At 45.2% G+C, this 15,268-nt stretch overlaps 2 protein-coding genes across 2 annotated transcripts; both read right to left on the reverse strand.

Moving 5' to 3' along the window:
• Positions 1 to 387: 387 nt before the first annotated feature.
• Positions 388 to 2,292, reverse strand: LOC308158821 (ras-related protein Rab-25-like; the record flags this gene model as incomplete). Its single annotated transcript, XM_080532525.1, has 5 exons — positions 388 to 506; positions 687 to 767; positions 903 to 1,096; positions 1,212 to 1,407; positions 2,259 to 2,292. The coding sequence occupies 5 exons, from the start codon at positions 2,290 to 2,292 to the stop codon at positions 388 to 390; spliced, it is 624 nt and encodes a 207-aa protein (XP_080388651.1).
• A 1,734-nt stretch (positions 2,293 to 4,026) lies between these two features.
• LOC308159281 (ubiquilin-4-like) lies at positions 4,027 to 12,417 on the reverse strand. The gene is made up of 11 exons (XM_080533040.1): positions 12,268 to 12,417; positions 10,702 to 10,853; positions 10,268 to 10,428; positions 9,789 to 10,051; positions 8,049 to 8,207; positions 7,575 to 7,803; positions 6,709 to 6,848; positions 5,991 to 6,074; positions 5,697 to 5,812; positions 4,957 to 5,218; positions 4,027 to 4,573 (listed from the first exon to the last, which is right to left on the reverse strand). The coding sequence occupies exons 1-11, from the start codon at positions 12,409 to 12,411 to the stop codon at positions 4,421 to 4,423; spliced, it is 1,863 nt and encodes a 620-aa protein (XP_080389166.1). The 5' UTR covers positions 12,412 to 12,417; the 3' UTR covers positions 4,027 to 4,420.
• Between the last annotated feature and the right edge of the window lie 2,851 nt (positions 12,418 to 15,268).

The raw sequence follows: 15,268 nt of genomic DNA on the forward strand, positions 1-15,268 counted from the left end.
CATTTATATTTGCCAGCATATACATGTACACAGTAGAAATACAAACATAATGTAATCTATCTTCCTCCTTTAATATAACAGAACTGGGGTGGCTGCGTGCGGGCATGTATGTGTTCTAATTGCCATGTGTGTATGCTAACACAATCCATTTCATTGGTCAGCTCCCATTAGCCAAACTGGGAGATGCAAGGTTACTCTCTAAGTTAATTACTGCGTATTTATCTGATTGGCAGGTCTTTCCTCTGGATGGCCCTCATGCTGCCAACATGAGCATGTTATCTTCAGTGTCTTGTGGCAGATAGGCACCTTGCACTTTCATTCCTGTTGATACTGAATTAGGGCTGAGTGTGAAGACTGGTCCGAAGGCGTCTGAAGGGGTCAGAGTTTCTAGCAGCAGGTCTTGCGTTTTTCCTGGGCTTCGCTGGTTGGCCCTATGGAGTTGGGCAAGGTCACGGCACTCATGGACCCCCGGGTGACCTCTCTGCTCGTCACCTTCTTGTGGATCCCTGGGGAAATGATTAAGAGCAATCACTGTCATACAGTCGATACATCATATTAAAGGTCATGTGTATAGAACAACACACAATAACAGAGGGTCTAACTATATATGATTCACTTGGCTACAGGTTTTGTTTTTGTTAGAAGTAAATGTTTTCTCTTGAATAATTGTGAGCATAATTACAAACCTGTTAGGACTTCCTGGAATGCAGCTTCAACGTTCATGGAACTCAGAGCTGACGTCTCCATAAATAGAATGCCCCTCTTTTCTGCATTGTGATACAAGAACGTTGTTGAATGGACACACTCAAACTCAATAACACCTCTCATGAAAGAAATCAAACACAGACATGGAGCTGTCTATCGCCCAGCCTATATGTAAAGAAGTAGGGCAAGCTTGGCACCCGCAAAATCTTTTGCCTCCTCTGTGGGCACAGTCCTCTGGTCCTCCAGGTCACTCTTGTTGCCCACCAGCATGACCACAATGTGGGGGTCTGCATGGTCATACAACTCCTTCAGCCAGGGCTCCACCCACTCATAGCTCAGGTGCTTAGAGATATCGTACACAAGCAGGGCACCAACTGCTCCCCTGTAATACCTGGGGAGAGGTGGGAAGACCACCAAGAATGGGTGAAGTGGATCATAAAACATAATCCTGTGTGTGTGTGTGTGTGTGTGTGTGTGTGTGTGTGTGTGTGTGTGTAAATACCCACGCTGAGGTGATGGCTCTGTAGCGTTCCAGCCCTGCCGTGTCCCAGATCTGGGCCTTGATGGTGAACGTGTCCACTTGGACCGTGCGTGTGCTGAACTCAACTCCGATGGTGGTACGGGTGTCATGGTTAAACTCGTTTTTGGTGAAGCGCGACAGTAGGTTGCTCTTACCCACACCAGACTCCCCAATCAGAACCACTTAGGGATGAGAGATATAGCATTATTATCTATAACACCATGATCAATAGGTTAAACCAGTGTTTCTCAACCCTCTCCTCGGGGCGCCCCAGCCGCTCCACATAATTTGATCTGTTCCACCACCAGCACACCTGATTCAACTAATCAAGTACAAACCATAATTGCTTTGTACTTGATTAGTTGAATCAGGTGAGCTGGTGGTGGAACAGATCAAATATGTGGTGCGGCTGGGGCGCCCTGAGGAGAGGGTTGAGAAACACTGAGGAAAAACCTCTTAATTTGATGTAACACTTGCTGATTAGTCCATTAGTGTCATTAATCATTTCTCACTGAATAAGTGCCTCCTCTCCCACCATCTCTCTGACGTATGCAGCCCTTACAGATCCTTGGGAACGCCCACCACATTGTGACTGAGCACATTCCTACCCCATATGACACTTCTTAGGAATGTCTGGAATGACTGAGCACTAGAGTCTCTATCGTACTGATCAAAGACATTGCTGTTCGCCTTGCAAGATGTCTTAGTATGTATTCAGTTGTGCTTACGGTTAATTCAAACTTTTTAAATAGAAATGGCTGGCTATAAACAACTAATCCCTTTTTTCAGATCAAAGGTAACATGTCTCTGCCAAGGGAGTCACAAAGCACTTGCTGCTTTCCTTGTCATATCTCCCTTCATCTACCTACAGTTTTCCTGAAAACACAATTACAACTGGTAGTAACAACAACACCTACAGTAAGATTAGACTCTGACATTCTGACCTTTGCACAAGTTCAAACATTGTGTACGCAAACCAGAGACTGGGGACAGTTTACTTACAGAATCAGGGTTTTGCAAACAAATGACTCACCTTTGAAGACAAAGTTATATGACTGGTCCCCCATGATGGAATGAGTTCAGTTCCCTGGGGCTGTTCAAAGCATTAGACCCCAGGAGGCAGATAGAGAGATAGATTGCTGACCAACACTTCCCTATCCCAAGACTCCAGGGTGGAGAGACAGACCAGACACACAGATATAACAGGGTGGAGAGACAGAGCAGACAGACATAACAGGTTAATTAACTCTTTCTTCCTCTGTGGAGGCAGACAGACCGAACCCTCAGCTTTTCTGACGCACAGGAGAGAGGTGGGGAAATAACACTAGAGCAGGTGGAACAGGTAGAACCGCTAATATTGTAGCCATCAGGAGACCCCACCCTCTCTTTCTTTCTCTCGATCCAGAACTTTGCCCAACAGTGGAATCTTTAGTGTATACAGATGAGGAAGTGCTAATGCAAGTTATAGTACAACACAGCCTTTACATGTCTTTCTGTAGATCTCACTTGTGAATCTTTACTACAGCAGATAAGAAGTTAGTGTAGTATTAAGTATTACTATCACTATTACGATCACTAAAGACTACTGTGACTCTTCAAGACACTTCCAGGTTACTGTGAATTAAAATGATACAACTAACAGTGAATTGTGTTTAATAAAAGGGAAAGTAGCAGTACCATTTCTACTTCTCACTATCAAGTCAGTAGGATGGACACAAACGTACAAATAAGATTCTTATTGACCAACTTTGTTTAATGTTTTTAGTACAGTACTGTTAAAAGTTAGTTCCAACATGTTGAATCGGAAGATGGATTTTCAGCTGAGGTCAACAGACAAAGCACAGCTATGTAGGGCATTGCCAAGGTTACCACAACAACAATGCTGAGATTCTCAAAAAAAGCAAAACCTAGAACTTAATTGATGGAAAGCATTTTCATTAGATCTTATTTATTCAGTTCCAGGAGATTTAAATGAGACAACAGATCTCTAGGTACTACTCGCACCTCAAATTAAAATACACAATGAACCCGATTAAATGAAAGGAAATCTGTCGTTTCGGTCTGAATCTTCTGCTTCAGAAACACAACTTTGTAATCAATTATCATAAGAGGTCTCAATCTTGTTACACACCTCTGGAAGTCAATCTAGACCGCTGAGTGCAAATCAACTGGACTAGCAGGGACTCACACTTTCATGTGAACGGTCTTAACAGGCTGAAGAGGAGAGAAGGCTCAGCGATAGCTAGTGTCTTGAGAGAGACTACCGTGATTGAGAAGATAATGGATCTGGAATGACAAATTGCGTATTTAGGGAAGTGTGAGGGATCTTCTTAAGCGCTTGCAATAAATAGTGATGGCCGGGCAGGCTGGACTATGACTGTAGACTCTGGAGAGAGAGGTGGTAGAGCAGGGGATGACACCGGTGTCCACATGAAGACGAAGCTTCATTTGTATTCTCAGACTGTTCCTCCTCTCGTCTTCTCTTCTCTTCTCTGAACACTTCCCCCTGCACACCAGCTGTCTATTCAGTACAGAATACTTCAGGAACCGATTTGCAGAGAAATACAATGTATAGATCAGAAACCACTTCCTAGGATGTAAATAGAGAGGTGTGTCAGTCAGCCATATACTGTATATTTCTATATGCAGCGTTCTGAACATTCTACACCACTGATTTACAGCCCAGCTATATGAAAGGAAGAGAGATGAGTGAATGTGGTAGGGCTAGGCATCACTGTTCAGGAGAGGGTTTGGAGGTACACCTGTGCCTTTTACACCCCCCCCCCCCCCCACCCCTCACTTCACCTGGGAACTCCTCATTAAGGTGTGATTCAGTCCGACTCTGCTACAGTGGCCTGTGTAGAGCTCTCTGTGGTTGGCTCTAAAAGGAGATGGGGGAGCCGTGGTACGGGGAATGATCTGTCAGGAGGTGGTAAAATAAGGAAGTGACATATCCTGCCCAGGTTTCGTCTTGTGTCAGTTGGGGATGGTTTATTAAATTTCTCTTGGTTCTCTGTAAATGCTGGGTGTGTGTGTGTATATATGTGAGTTTCTATGTATGAGTGCGTGTATGTAGTACCTCCTTGCCCACAGGAGGCGAATAGCGAGTGTGAGTGAGTGTGTGTGTGTGTGTGTGTGTGTGTGTGTAAGAATGATTGTTTGTGTGTGTGTGTATCTGTGAGTGTATGTGTGTCTTTATGAGGGCTGTGAACCCAGCAGTCTCTCGATGGCAGCATTGACGTCTCCTCCTGTAGCGATGAGGGCCTGTAGGTTGGCCTCCCGGTTGATGAAACCCATGGCGGTCAGCTGCTCCAGCTGCTGCTGGAACCGAACCTCCGGGGTCTGGGTCTGAGGGGAAGAGTTAGGAAGTTACACAGCAGCACTTATGGAGAGCCTTCCAATAGTTGTGTCTCTCCTCGACCCCGCTGAACTGATGTGAAAGAAATTGATAAATGAAAGCACATTTTTGAGAGTGAATGAGTGAGTGAGTATGTGTGTGTGTGTGTGTGTGTGTGTGTAAAAAAAAAACTACAAAGAAAAGAGCAAAAAACAACTCTGCAATTAATCACCGGGGAAAAAATCTAAAAGCAGGAGATAGGACGTCAGGTGGGGGGACGTGAGGGGAAAGCGAGCACCTCTAAGACACGGTGGTGTGTGGAGGAGCAGCGTGAGGGCCCGCCTTGCTGGATGGGAGTCATTGCACTAAATGACAGTAAAGATTATGGTCGTACCGATGCACCCCCTCCTGCAAACATCTGAAGCATCTGCTGCATCATCTGCTGCTGAGAGGGGTTTGTTCCCGCGCTGGGCGAGGAGGCGGGGTTCTCTGGAGACATTCCCCCTCCTGTAGGCATGGGGGTTGTGGGCATTCCGGTGGGCATTCCGGTGGGTAGTCCGCCTGGTAGTCCACCTGGTAGGCCGCCTGGTAGGCCGCCTGGTAGGCCGCCTGGTAGGCCGCCTGGTAGCCCGCCTGGTAGGCCGCCTGGTGCCAAACTGTGAGAGAGACGATTGCTTAACACACGAAGCCCCTGGGCCTCATTACTAACCAAAGAGTCCAGAGTGAGGTCCGGAGACGTGCATTTGTTGACGTTAGTGTTACATTGTAATCATTGAAATAGATCAAACACCCTACACTGGTTGTGTTTAGTCAAGACTTAAGAATACGTACACTAGAATACCACATTGCATTTTAAAGAGCTACATATTGAATATAACACATTGAGGTATTTCAACCCCTAGTTAAATTCCCAAGCATTCCACTCTATCACCCGCACTTCCGTCTCGCTTTTTTGATATCATCGGATACTCAACAAGATACTCAACAAGTTTAACTAGACAGTTTATTATTATAAAGTGTCACATTGTGCCTGTGGACCTCAGTTGGGGTGACTAATGTTAATGTCTACCAGGGAGGGCGTATGGTGTTTGAGTCAGTGTGTGTGTGTGTGTGTGTGTGTGTGTGTGTGTTTACCTGGGCATGAGTCCTGGTGCCTCTGTCTGCAGCGTCTGCAGGCCCTGTTGGATCTGAAGCAGAGCCTGCATGGCCCGGGGGTTGGTCATCACAGACAGGGCCTCTGGATTCTGCATCTAAGCATCAAACAACATCAAAACAGCAATCAATTATCAATCATTATTAGAAAATCAATCAAACAAACAAAAAATATGTTCAACCAGTGATCCAACTCAAGTTTCGTCCTCACTAGAAGTTTGTGTGTGTGTGTGTGTGTGTGTGTGTGTGTGTGTGTGTGTGTGTGTGTGTGTGTACCTGCTGCAGAAAGACAGGCAGCTGGAGTCTGAACTGTTCCTGCAGCTGTGGGTTACCGGCGAACAGGGGGTTATTCATCAGCACCTGAGGGAGAGAGCAGGAAATGGGGAGGGGGTGAACGATGCTCTTCCATATCATCACATCAGCCTGCATGGGGATCTCTGACACACATTGTAGTTCTCCGTCAATCATAATCTTACAAAAATACATGATATGCTTAAAAGGAATATGCTGATATTGATGCTATCATTTGTTACACATTGTTCTTACTCTTCATTTTCTCCAATTGTATGGAAGAATATCCACTTAGTCCACTTTTTGTTTCTAAAGCTGTCAGGTAGCTGAGCTTAGCCTCCATTTGCTTTACAGCAGACATGGCTTTATTTCTCATTCAAATTCATTACAAACACCAGCAGGCTCACTGTTATTGATCCCCCAGTGGAGCAGGCACAGAATTACAATGAGCTCTAGGCTCTGTTTGGATACGCTAAAAGTGCATCCTTCCCACCTTCCTTCCTTGAAATCATGGAGAAGACTGGTGAATGCAATGCTATGGAATGCTAAGTTTGCTTTCAGTGATGCAATGTCATGTTAGACCAGTGACTATTTCAAGAAGGGAGTGATGGAAGGAAGGGTGCATTTTAAAAATATACATATATTTGGTTAATATATAGAGAGTTTTAAATTCAGGTTCCTATAAGAGTTCTCAGTGACAGACCTGTGAGGCCACGTCTGGGTTCTGGGCCAGTGACTGCATCATACTGCGCATGTAGGGAGCAGACAGCATGTTCTGCATCAGCTGAGGGTTCTCTGAGATCTGCTGCATCAGACTCTGCATGCCTGGACTGCTGAACATGCCTGGGACACAAAGAGACGGACAGGTATTAGCATCAATGCGTGTGTGTGTGTGTGTGTGTGTGTAACTATAAACTCTCTATATGTATACTAGCAGCCAAACTAGACTATCACATGACCGTTGGAGATATGTACTGTAGATGTACAAGTAAACGCATTATATCAAATAAATTCACTAATAATCTTAATCATCTCAATCTCAATCAACTAAATAGAAAAAATAATCACCCTGCATATACTGAAAGGTTTGTATATATATATGTTATGGTACATGTGGGATTACGGTACATGTGGGAAAACTAGGGTTAGGTGCTAGGGTTAGGGTTAGGGGTAGGGGTAGGGTTAGGCATGCCAGCATGTACCAAGTCACCCTAGCACCTAACCCTAACCCTAGTTGGTTTGTTGTTGAGGTTGCAAGATTATAGCCTCCCATCATGAAGTGAAGCTGAAATAATTTTCAGACAGCCTACTTTCTCTTCAGATAAACAGTTTGTGGTGGTGCATGTTATCAAGCTACAGCACCATGAAAAATAATGGAACTATGATGATAGTTTGATGTCACTGTATTTTCGGTCTTACAACAGGAAGAAACTCGGAATTCTAACCTATAAAAGCATATGGATTTCAAAACAATCAGACCAATCAGATTGGATCAACCATGAATCAAAATGCATGCATTTAGCCATTAAAGTGCAGTTATATGAACAGTGAGTCTATAGATTCCCATACCATTGCCCAGATTGGCAGCGTTGATGCCCAGAGGGTTGGACACACTAGGGTTGGTGCCACCAGTGGTGCCTGTGCCCGTAGTGCCAGTGCCCCCTCCGCCCTCAGAGGGGTTAGTTGAGCTCTGGGGTCCCCAAGGGTTGGGCAGGGGCTCCCGGTTCTCTGTCCTCGACGGCTGTACCCCCGATCCATCAGAGTTGCCCCCCAGGGCGGAGAAAGGGTTGTTTCCAAACTGGGGGAGGAGAGAAATCAACTTTCACTAATCTGATGAGGACCATAGTAATAACAATACATGTTATTCATCAGCTCAAGATATTATTGGGTTAAAATGTCTCACTAATATACAGATTTCCGCCACTCAAGGAAACCCAAGTCAATGTAATGCAATGTAACGCATGAAGTAAATCATAACCTTCATTACTCCACCTATTCTACACTAAGGATGTGTACATAAATGCATCAGTAAGTCATCCGTACCTGTTCCCTAGCAGCACTGAACATGGGTTCCTGGATGTCTGTGTACATCCTGCGCAGTGCATTGTAACCCCCAGGGATGCTCTCCAGGTTGCTAAGCGCCCGGTCCTGGTTCCGCATCATTTCCTGCATCATGGCTGGGTTTCTGGCCAGTTCCATGGTCTGGGATTAAAGACAATATTACTTAAGAGGACTGTGGCAGCACCTAGGTTGTGGGCTGTCATGGACAAAAGATGTCTAGATTCTGGGATACAGAGGCTCAGGGACACAGGGATTGTATAGACTGGTACAATAATTGGCTATATTCGTCAAAAAAAGTAGTGTTGTTCCGATACCATTTTTTGATCCCGATACCGATACCGATACCTGACCGTGCAGTACTTGCCGATACCGAGTACCGATCCGATACCACGGCGTTTGAAAAAACAAAACAAAAAAACATGTTTTTTGAGCCGCATACTCACCTCGATGTAAAATTATTGCTAACACTTAGTCTGGCATCGGGTGTTTGGTATCGTGAAAAGTATCAACAAAAATCTATTAACCAACTCAATCAAGGTACCATTTGGTTCTGTAACTAATCATAACAGCAGGGCCGGCCTGTGGGACTGGGGAGTGAAGGCGGTGTCGCCCATCAAAAGAAGAATGTGGCCAGGTACTAATATATGTGAAGGCACACGATTTGTCAAAGTGCAGTTCAATGAATTTGTGAAATCACTTCCATATTCGACTAGGTTTGACACGGAGACTGGCCCGGACTTCTTCCGAGTTATTCCATCCGGGTAGTTTTGAAGCCTGACAAGCAAAGAATGCTGCTAGGGTTTAAACCTTCTAGTCGGAGACTCCTAGCAAAGTTTCTAGCTAAACGCAAGTAGACTTAAAAGTTCTAGACACTGGTTTTTATAACTTTGACAGTCCGGTGTGTGCTTCATGAAACAGGGTTGGTTTTTTAGCTACCATGCATTGGCCAACAGAATTAGTTACCCTGGTGAAAAGTGGGCAAACGTGGCACCATTGTTGAAATCAAAAGTCAAGAACGATAGCTAGTTATTAGTTACGCGTATAACATTACATAGCTCTTCATCCCCAGCAGTGCCTGTCGCTTTGCATGTTCTGTTCATTGAACAGTAGCAGCAACTCAACCACACACTGTCTGTATGAGTAACGCCGGTAAAACAAAACGTACCTTTCTCTGCCACATAATCCTTAGGGGCCATGCTTGCCGATCACAGGTGATGATATACTTGTTAACGGGACTTGTAAAATCCTATTTACTTTGCTCAACTTTAAAAATTGAATGTTTCTCGTGTCTTCACACCGTCACCGTCACCGGAGACAATTCATTCACCGAGTTGCGGGACGCTGTGGGTGCGTTCGTAAATTCGCTCTGGAAATCTGATCACCACTCAAGGAATGCCTCTTGTCCAATCAAATTGCTTGGTCCCTTTATGACGTTGATACCACTGTGCGCTCCAGCGTTCTAAGAGCGAATTACGAATGCAGCCTGTGCAAAACGCGCATCACAAGTTTGGTATCGGGTGTTATTTGTTAGTACTCGCCGATACCGATACCAGCATTTTTGTGCGTATCGGTGGCCATGCCGATACTAGTATCGGTATCGGAACAACACTAAAAAAAAGTAGACTTTTTTGTGTCTTAAAGTTGACCCATGTTAGCAGTTAACAAAACTGCACCTGTGAGCCAAGTCCTAACCCATGAGATGCAGAGGACGAGCTCGCTCACCTGTCTCATGAGCTCAGGGTTGTTGAGCATGTGTGAGATCTCGGGGTTGCGCTCCATCAGCTGTTGCATCTGGGGGTTGGCTACGATCATCTGCCTCATCAGATCTGGGTTGGACATCATGTTCTGCACCAGAGGGTTCTCCATGATCTGGGACAGCATCTCTGGGTTGGACATCAGCTGCCTCTGCATCTGCTGCTGCAACTCCATGAAGTTGGCAGAGCCCATGCCCATACCTCCCAGGTTGGACAGGTCCCCGAACCCAGCTGTGAGGGGGGGGGGGGGGGGGGCAGAGGGTAGAGGGAATATGAGGTACACACACAGACACTGTTGCCTCTAACCTGCATACATTAATCTGCCTGGTCATTTCAAAGACATTTTCCATAAAGTTTACTCGATTCAGTTAGAAGACAATGAGTGGACTGAAGCTGGTCAGTGTGTTGGGGTGGTATGGATGGGGTGCAGGGGGACTGTAAACCTACACAGTATGTTGGGGGTCTGTGTTGGGGCAGTTCCTGGGCCTCCAGTGGACCCTGCTGTGGAGGAGGGGTGGGTTGATGGATTGGGGCTGGAGACGCTGCCGCTACCCTCCTGGCTGGTTCCCGAGGTGGCGGAGGACGAGGCCTGTGAACTTTCTCCTGCCCTGAACGGACAATTGATCAGTCATAAAATTATCCCACCGTCACATAAGGTCAACTCAAATGTTCTCACGAATACAATAGATTTATGTCCAATAGACAGGCACATATTACGTTACACACACACGCACTTCAAGTTTCTATTTTTGACTTAATGTATCTTTGTCCTTACTCTTGCTTTGCTAACTGATATTATTTGCTCCCGACCATCTGATCAACAACTGAAGATTCCTTCCTATACCCGAAAACACAACTGTTCCTGTTTTGTTCTGTCTTACTTGTGTGCCGTCTTTATGACCAGATGGACTGTCAGACCGTCCTTGATGCCATGCTGGTTGAGCGTGTCTCCATCCTTCAAGATCTTCCCTGCAAAGATCAGAACCAACTGATCCTGTTTGGCTTTGAACCGCCGCGAGATCTCCTCTTTGAACTGAAAACAAGAAAGAAAGAGAGGGGGGAGGGCAGTGAAGGGTAGGTTGGAGAGGGGGAGATTCTAGCCTATAAGCTGTTTTCAGTTCTATTCCAACATCCTAAAAGCCTGGGCAGGGTAAATCCTCATTATTCATCCTATTATACTTAGTCTACAACCTGATTACAAATGTACCAAATCACGCTTGGTGTAGCCTACTTTGCACAATAGGAAAAGCTTTATTCACAGAAAGAATAACTTAACTAGTCACGCACACTAATAGATCTAGGCTAGTTTTCTCTCATACTTTAATTGACATTCCCTGAAACAATTTGTTTGTAACAAACAAACTGTTTGAAACTGCTGTTTTGAGTATTGACAACCAATGAACCTCTAGCCTAGGCCTATATTGTGTCTAGTCTACACACTATGACATCTCACTTTCCATGAAATGCAAGACCATCTGATTACCTACGCTAAATGGCCAACACAGAAACATGAGAGCAACGTCTGAGTTGACTTGTTCACTTGCAAGCTGTTATCAATGGCTAATGAAATAGCCCTAGTATTCTAATATAATATCAATGATGACACAAAGATCAATCAGGCTTGGATATGATCAAAAGAGCTCTACAACAGATAGTTAAAATACTAGTACAGGACTAGTACAGTATTATATTCTAATATCATCAACATTCCTCTCATAAGGAATACGAGGCAAAGTGACAAGCTAGAAATGTAATGTGTACAGTTAGACGCGAGAGATGAAAGCTCAGATCAACAGTAAACATCAGTTCAGTGGGTGACACCAAGGAACAACGGGGGGTGTCATATTCTTCAGAACGGTGTGTGTACCTGGTCGTTAGTCAGATTGTAGCCTTTAGCACACAGAATGTTCTAGAGAGAAACTTTAATGTTGCCAGCCTTCCAGCTAGCTAGCTAACTAAAACTGCACATCGTAGAATCGGTTCGCAAAACCTTTATGCTGGCTATCTAAAGCTACTCGTGACAGTATCGAATGCAGAGCTGTGGTAAATGTGATCAAGCTGTCAACGCCTATCACACTACAGGGGACCGGTGGGTCAGCTGGCTGCTGTTTGGTTAGTCAAACTAGCTTAGCAAGCCGGTTAGCTAAAAACAATCGGCTGGCAATGGAGTGTCCTGGACCGTGTTAGGTATCTATCTAGGTGTGTGCCTTCACCGAAAACATAGCGACGAAAAAGTAACCAATAATAGATAATACCACTGTGCATAAAATGTATCTCTGACATGCTCGCTGCTAGCTAGCTAGCTAGCTTAGCAACACACATACACACACAAGCTAGTTGACAGCTAACGAGAGGCGAGTGGGCAGTGGCATGAAGAGGATGTTAGCTAGCATAGATTGCTAAGTGCTGGCTAGCCAGATACGGTTTGACAATTATCATGAACCAACCTGAGTGACAGAGGCATCTTCCGAGATGGCAATTTCCTCCTTGTCTTTCGGGGTTTTGACTGTGACCGTAATAATAGTTTCCTCCTCAGTGACAGTTACATTATTGTTGTTATTCACAGGACCTGCGCCGCCGTCGTCCGCCATCTTTACTCCTCCGTTGGAATCGCTTGGCTGCGGCGTTCCTTTTCCGGGTCAAATGTTCACGGTTTCCTTCGAGAAAAACAGGTCACATGTCTGGACCACAGAATCTAAAAAGCCTTCAAACAACAGACATCAATGCGTTTATTTTATTATTATTATTATTATTATTATTATTATTATTATTATTATTATTATTATTGTTGTACCAAAGAGGATGCAATATTTCACTGTTTTCACATGTTTTTATCTGTGAATGATTGATTTTAAATAATAAATAAATACATATTAAAGCCTTGCTATGTAGTTTGGAGACTGTTACAGTTATACATGTCCTGGGATACATCAAGTTTATTGTTATGTCACATTACACAAGTGTAACAGTAAAATTATTAGGCTTCGGTTCCTGACATTGCATTGTAGTACAAGACATAGGGCATAATAATTGAAGTATAATTCAAGATAAAGAAGTGCCAATAGTACTGGTAAGACAGGACACACTAGTGATGCCACTAGCGATAATAGAGAGTTCAGTAGTAAAGTGACTTTGAGCTTAAGGTTACTGTAGTCCGTATGGGTTGAGCTAGGGGAAGATAGTCAATTGTCTACAGTGGGCTTGTTCATGAGCCTGATCGCCTGGGGGAAGTAGCTGTTTGTTAGCCCCTGAGTTTTGGCCCTGAGGCTCTGGAAGAGGCCTCGCCTCTTGGACGGCATCGGTTCAAACAGGCTGTGGTTGGGGTGGCTGGGATCGTTGATGATCCTCCGGGCTTTGCTGACACACTGTTTGTCGTATATATCCCGGATGGAGGGAAGCTTACATCCAGTGATGCACTCAGCTGTCCACACCACCCTCTGTAGGGCTTTGCGGTTGAGGGCAGTGCAGTTGCCATGCCAGGCAGTGATGAACCCAGTCAGTATACTCTTGATTGTGCCTCTGTAGAAGGCCCGCAGGATCTTCGACCCCATGCCAAACTTCTTCAACCGCCTGAGGTGAAAGAGGCGCTGCTGTGCCTTTTTCACCACCTGTTTGGTATGCACGTCCCAGGTGAGGTCATCAGAGATGTGGATGCCGAGGAACTTAAAACTGCTGACCCCCTCTACGGCTGACCTGTTGATGGTGATGGGGCCCTGTTCCCGACCTTTCCTCCTGAAGTCCACCACCAGCTCCTTGGTCTTGTCAGAGTTGAGAGAGAGGTTGTTCGCCTGGCTGTACTGAGCCAGGCAGTCGACCTCTCTCCTGTAGGCCGTCTCGTCATTGTCGGTGATCAGGCCAATCACTGTTGTGTCATCAGCAAATTTAATCACTGAGGTGGAGCCGTGTGTGGCCACTCAGTCGTGGGTGTACAGGGAGTAGAGGAGGGGACTCAAGACACAGACTTGGGGGTCACCTGTGTAACGGTTAGAGGGGCGGAGGTCTCAGAGATCCAGTCACATAGGCTAGGGTTAAGGCCTAGGTCTCTCAGCTTGGTGTCGAGCCTGAAGGGGACAATGGTGTTTAATGCTGAACTGTAGTCTACGAACAGCATCCTCACATAGGAGTTCCTCTTGTCCAGGTGGGTGAGGGCGGTGTGGAGAGCAATGGCAATGGCGTCGTCGGTGGATCTGTTTTGCCGATAGGAAAATTGGTGGGGGTCCAGTTCGGGTGATAGTGAGTCACAGACCAGCTCTTTGACCAGCTTCTCACAGCATTTGCTCACATCGGAAGTGAGAGATAGGCATTTAGGCAAGTTATCTTGTTCTTTTTCGGCACAGGGACAATGATGGCTTGAAGCAACTATACCTGTGGAGAGGGAGAGATTGAGTATGTGCGTGTACGCGCCAGCCAGCTGCGGCGCATACAGTTTGAGCACCCAGCCTGGGATGCCGTCTGGCCAAGGCACTTTGTGGATGCTGACGCGCCTGAGCTGTCTGCGCATATCTGTTTTGGTGATCACCGAACACAATAACAACAATAACATCATATCCATGGAGTCCATTTAGATTGTCCAAAAACCTAATATTTAGGCCCAACTCTTTAGATCAAGGACATTGAATAGGGAATGTCACAGCCCATTGCACTAGAGGGCCAGCTGGAGATACAATCGTCTTGCTCAACTGATTGTTTCTGACTCAGTGGCTTACGCCAATAAGTCTTTGCTTACACCTATCCCATCCTTTCAGATCTATAAAAGTGTCCTGGGCGGAAGGTGTTGTTGTTTGTTTCAGGACAGGGCAACCAAATCACTTGATAAAGCACTGAATGCAATGCTCTCCCAATCCACGGGGGGGCGTTGCCTCTGTGACTATTTCATTAAAAAAGAGGATTTAACCTGGTATTTCAAATATATAAATCAATACTCTTGTATTATGTATTATATATGCATATTATACAACAAAGAAGGCTACCGTATGATTTTTTGTTTTGTTTTGTTGTTTTTTTGTTGTTGTTGACAGAAACAGTAATTGTGAACTCCCAATTGTGGTCTCTCCCTATAGAAAACTTTAATTGCAGCTTTTCAAATACCTCTTGAATGTGTCAGTCCAACATTCCCCAGAAAGTTATCACCACCCACCTGCCTTGCATGATGAGGCAGTCATAATCAGATCTTTGCCTATCTGTCGTGTGTGCATTCTCTGGGCATCTTTGATTAAATGCTAACACCGATCGGTAGATTCAGTGAAATTAAATGGCAGTCATAATAGCTAGTTTTGATCTATTGATTGAAATGACACAGTGGTGGCAGCTTTTGATGAAGGGTTTGACATTTCTGTCAGTGGCAAATGACCTTCCCTTTTTCAGGCCTCACAGAATCTTCTGTGACTGTGTTGAGAATGGCTGTGTGTGTGCACGTGTACAGTATGTGTGTGTGCACGTGTACAGTAT

The sequence above is a fragment of the Nansenia antarctica genome (genome assembly GCF_963989245.1).
Source record: "Nansenia antarctica genome assembly, chromosome: 5".
Lineage (NCBI taxonomy): Eukaryota > Metazoa > Chordata > Actinopteri > Argentiniformes > Microstomatidae > Nansenia > Nansenia antarctica.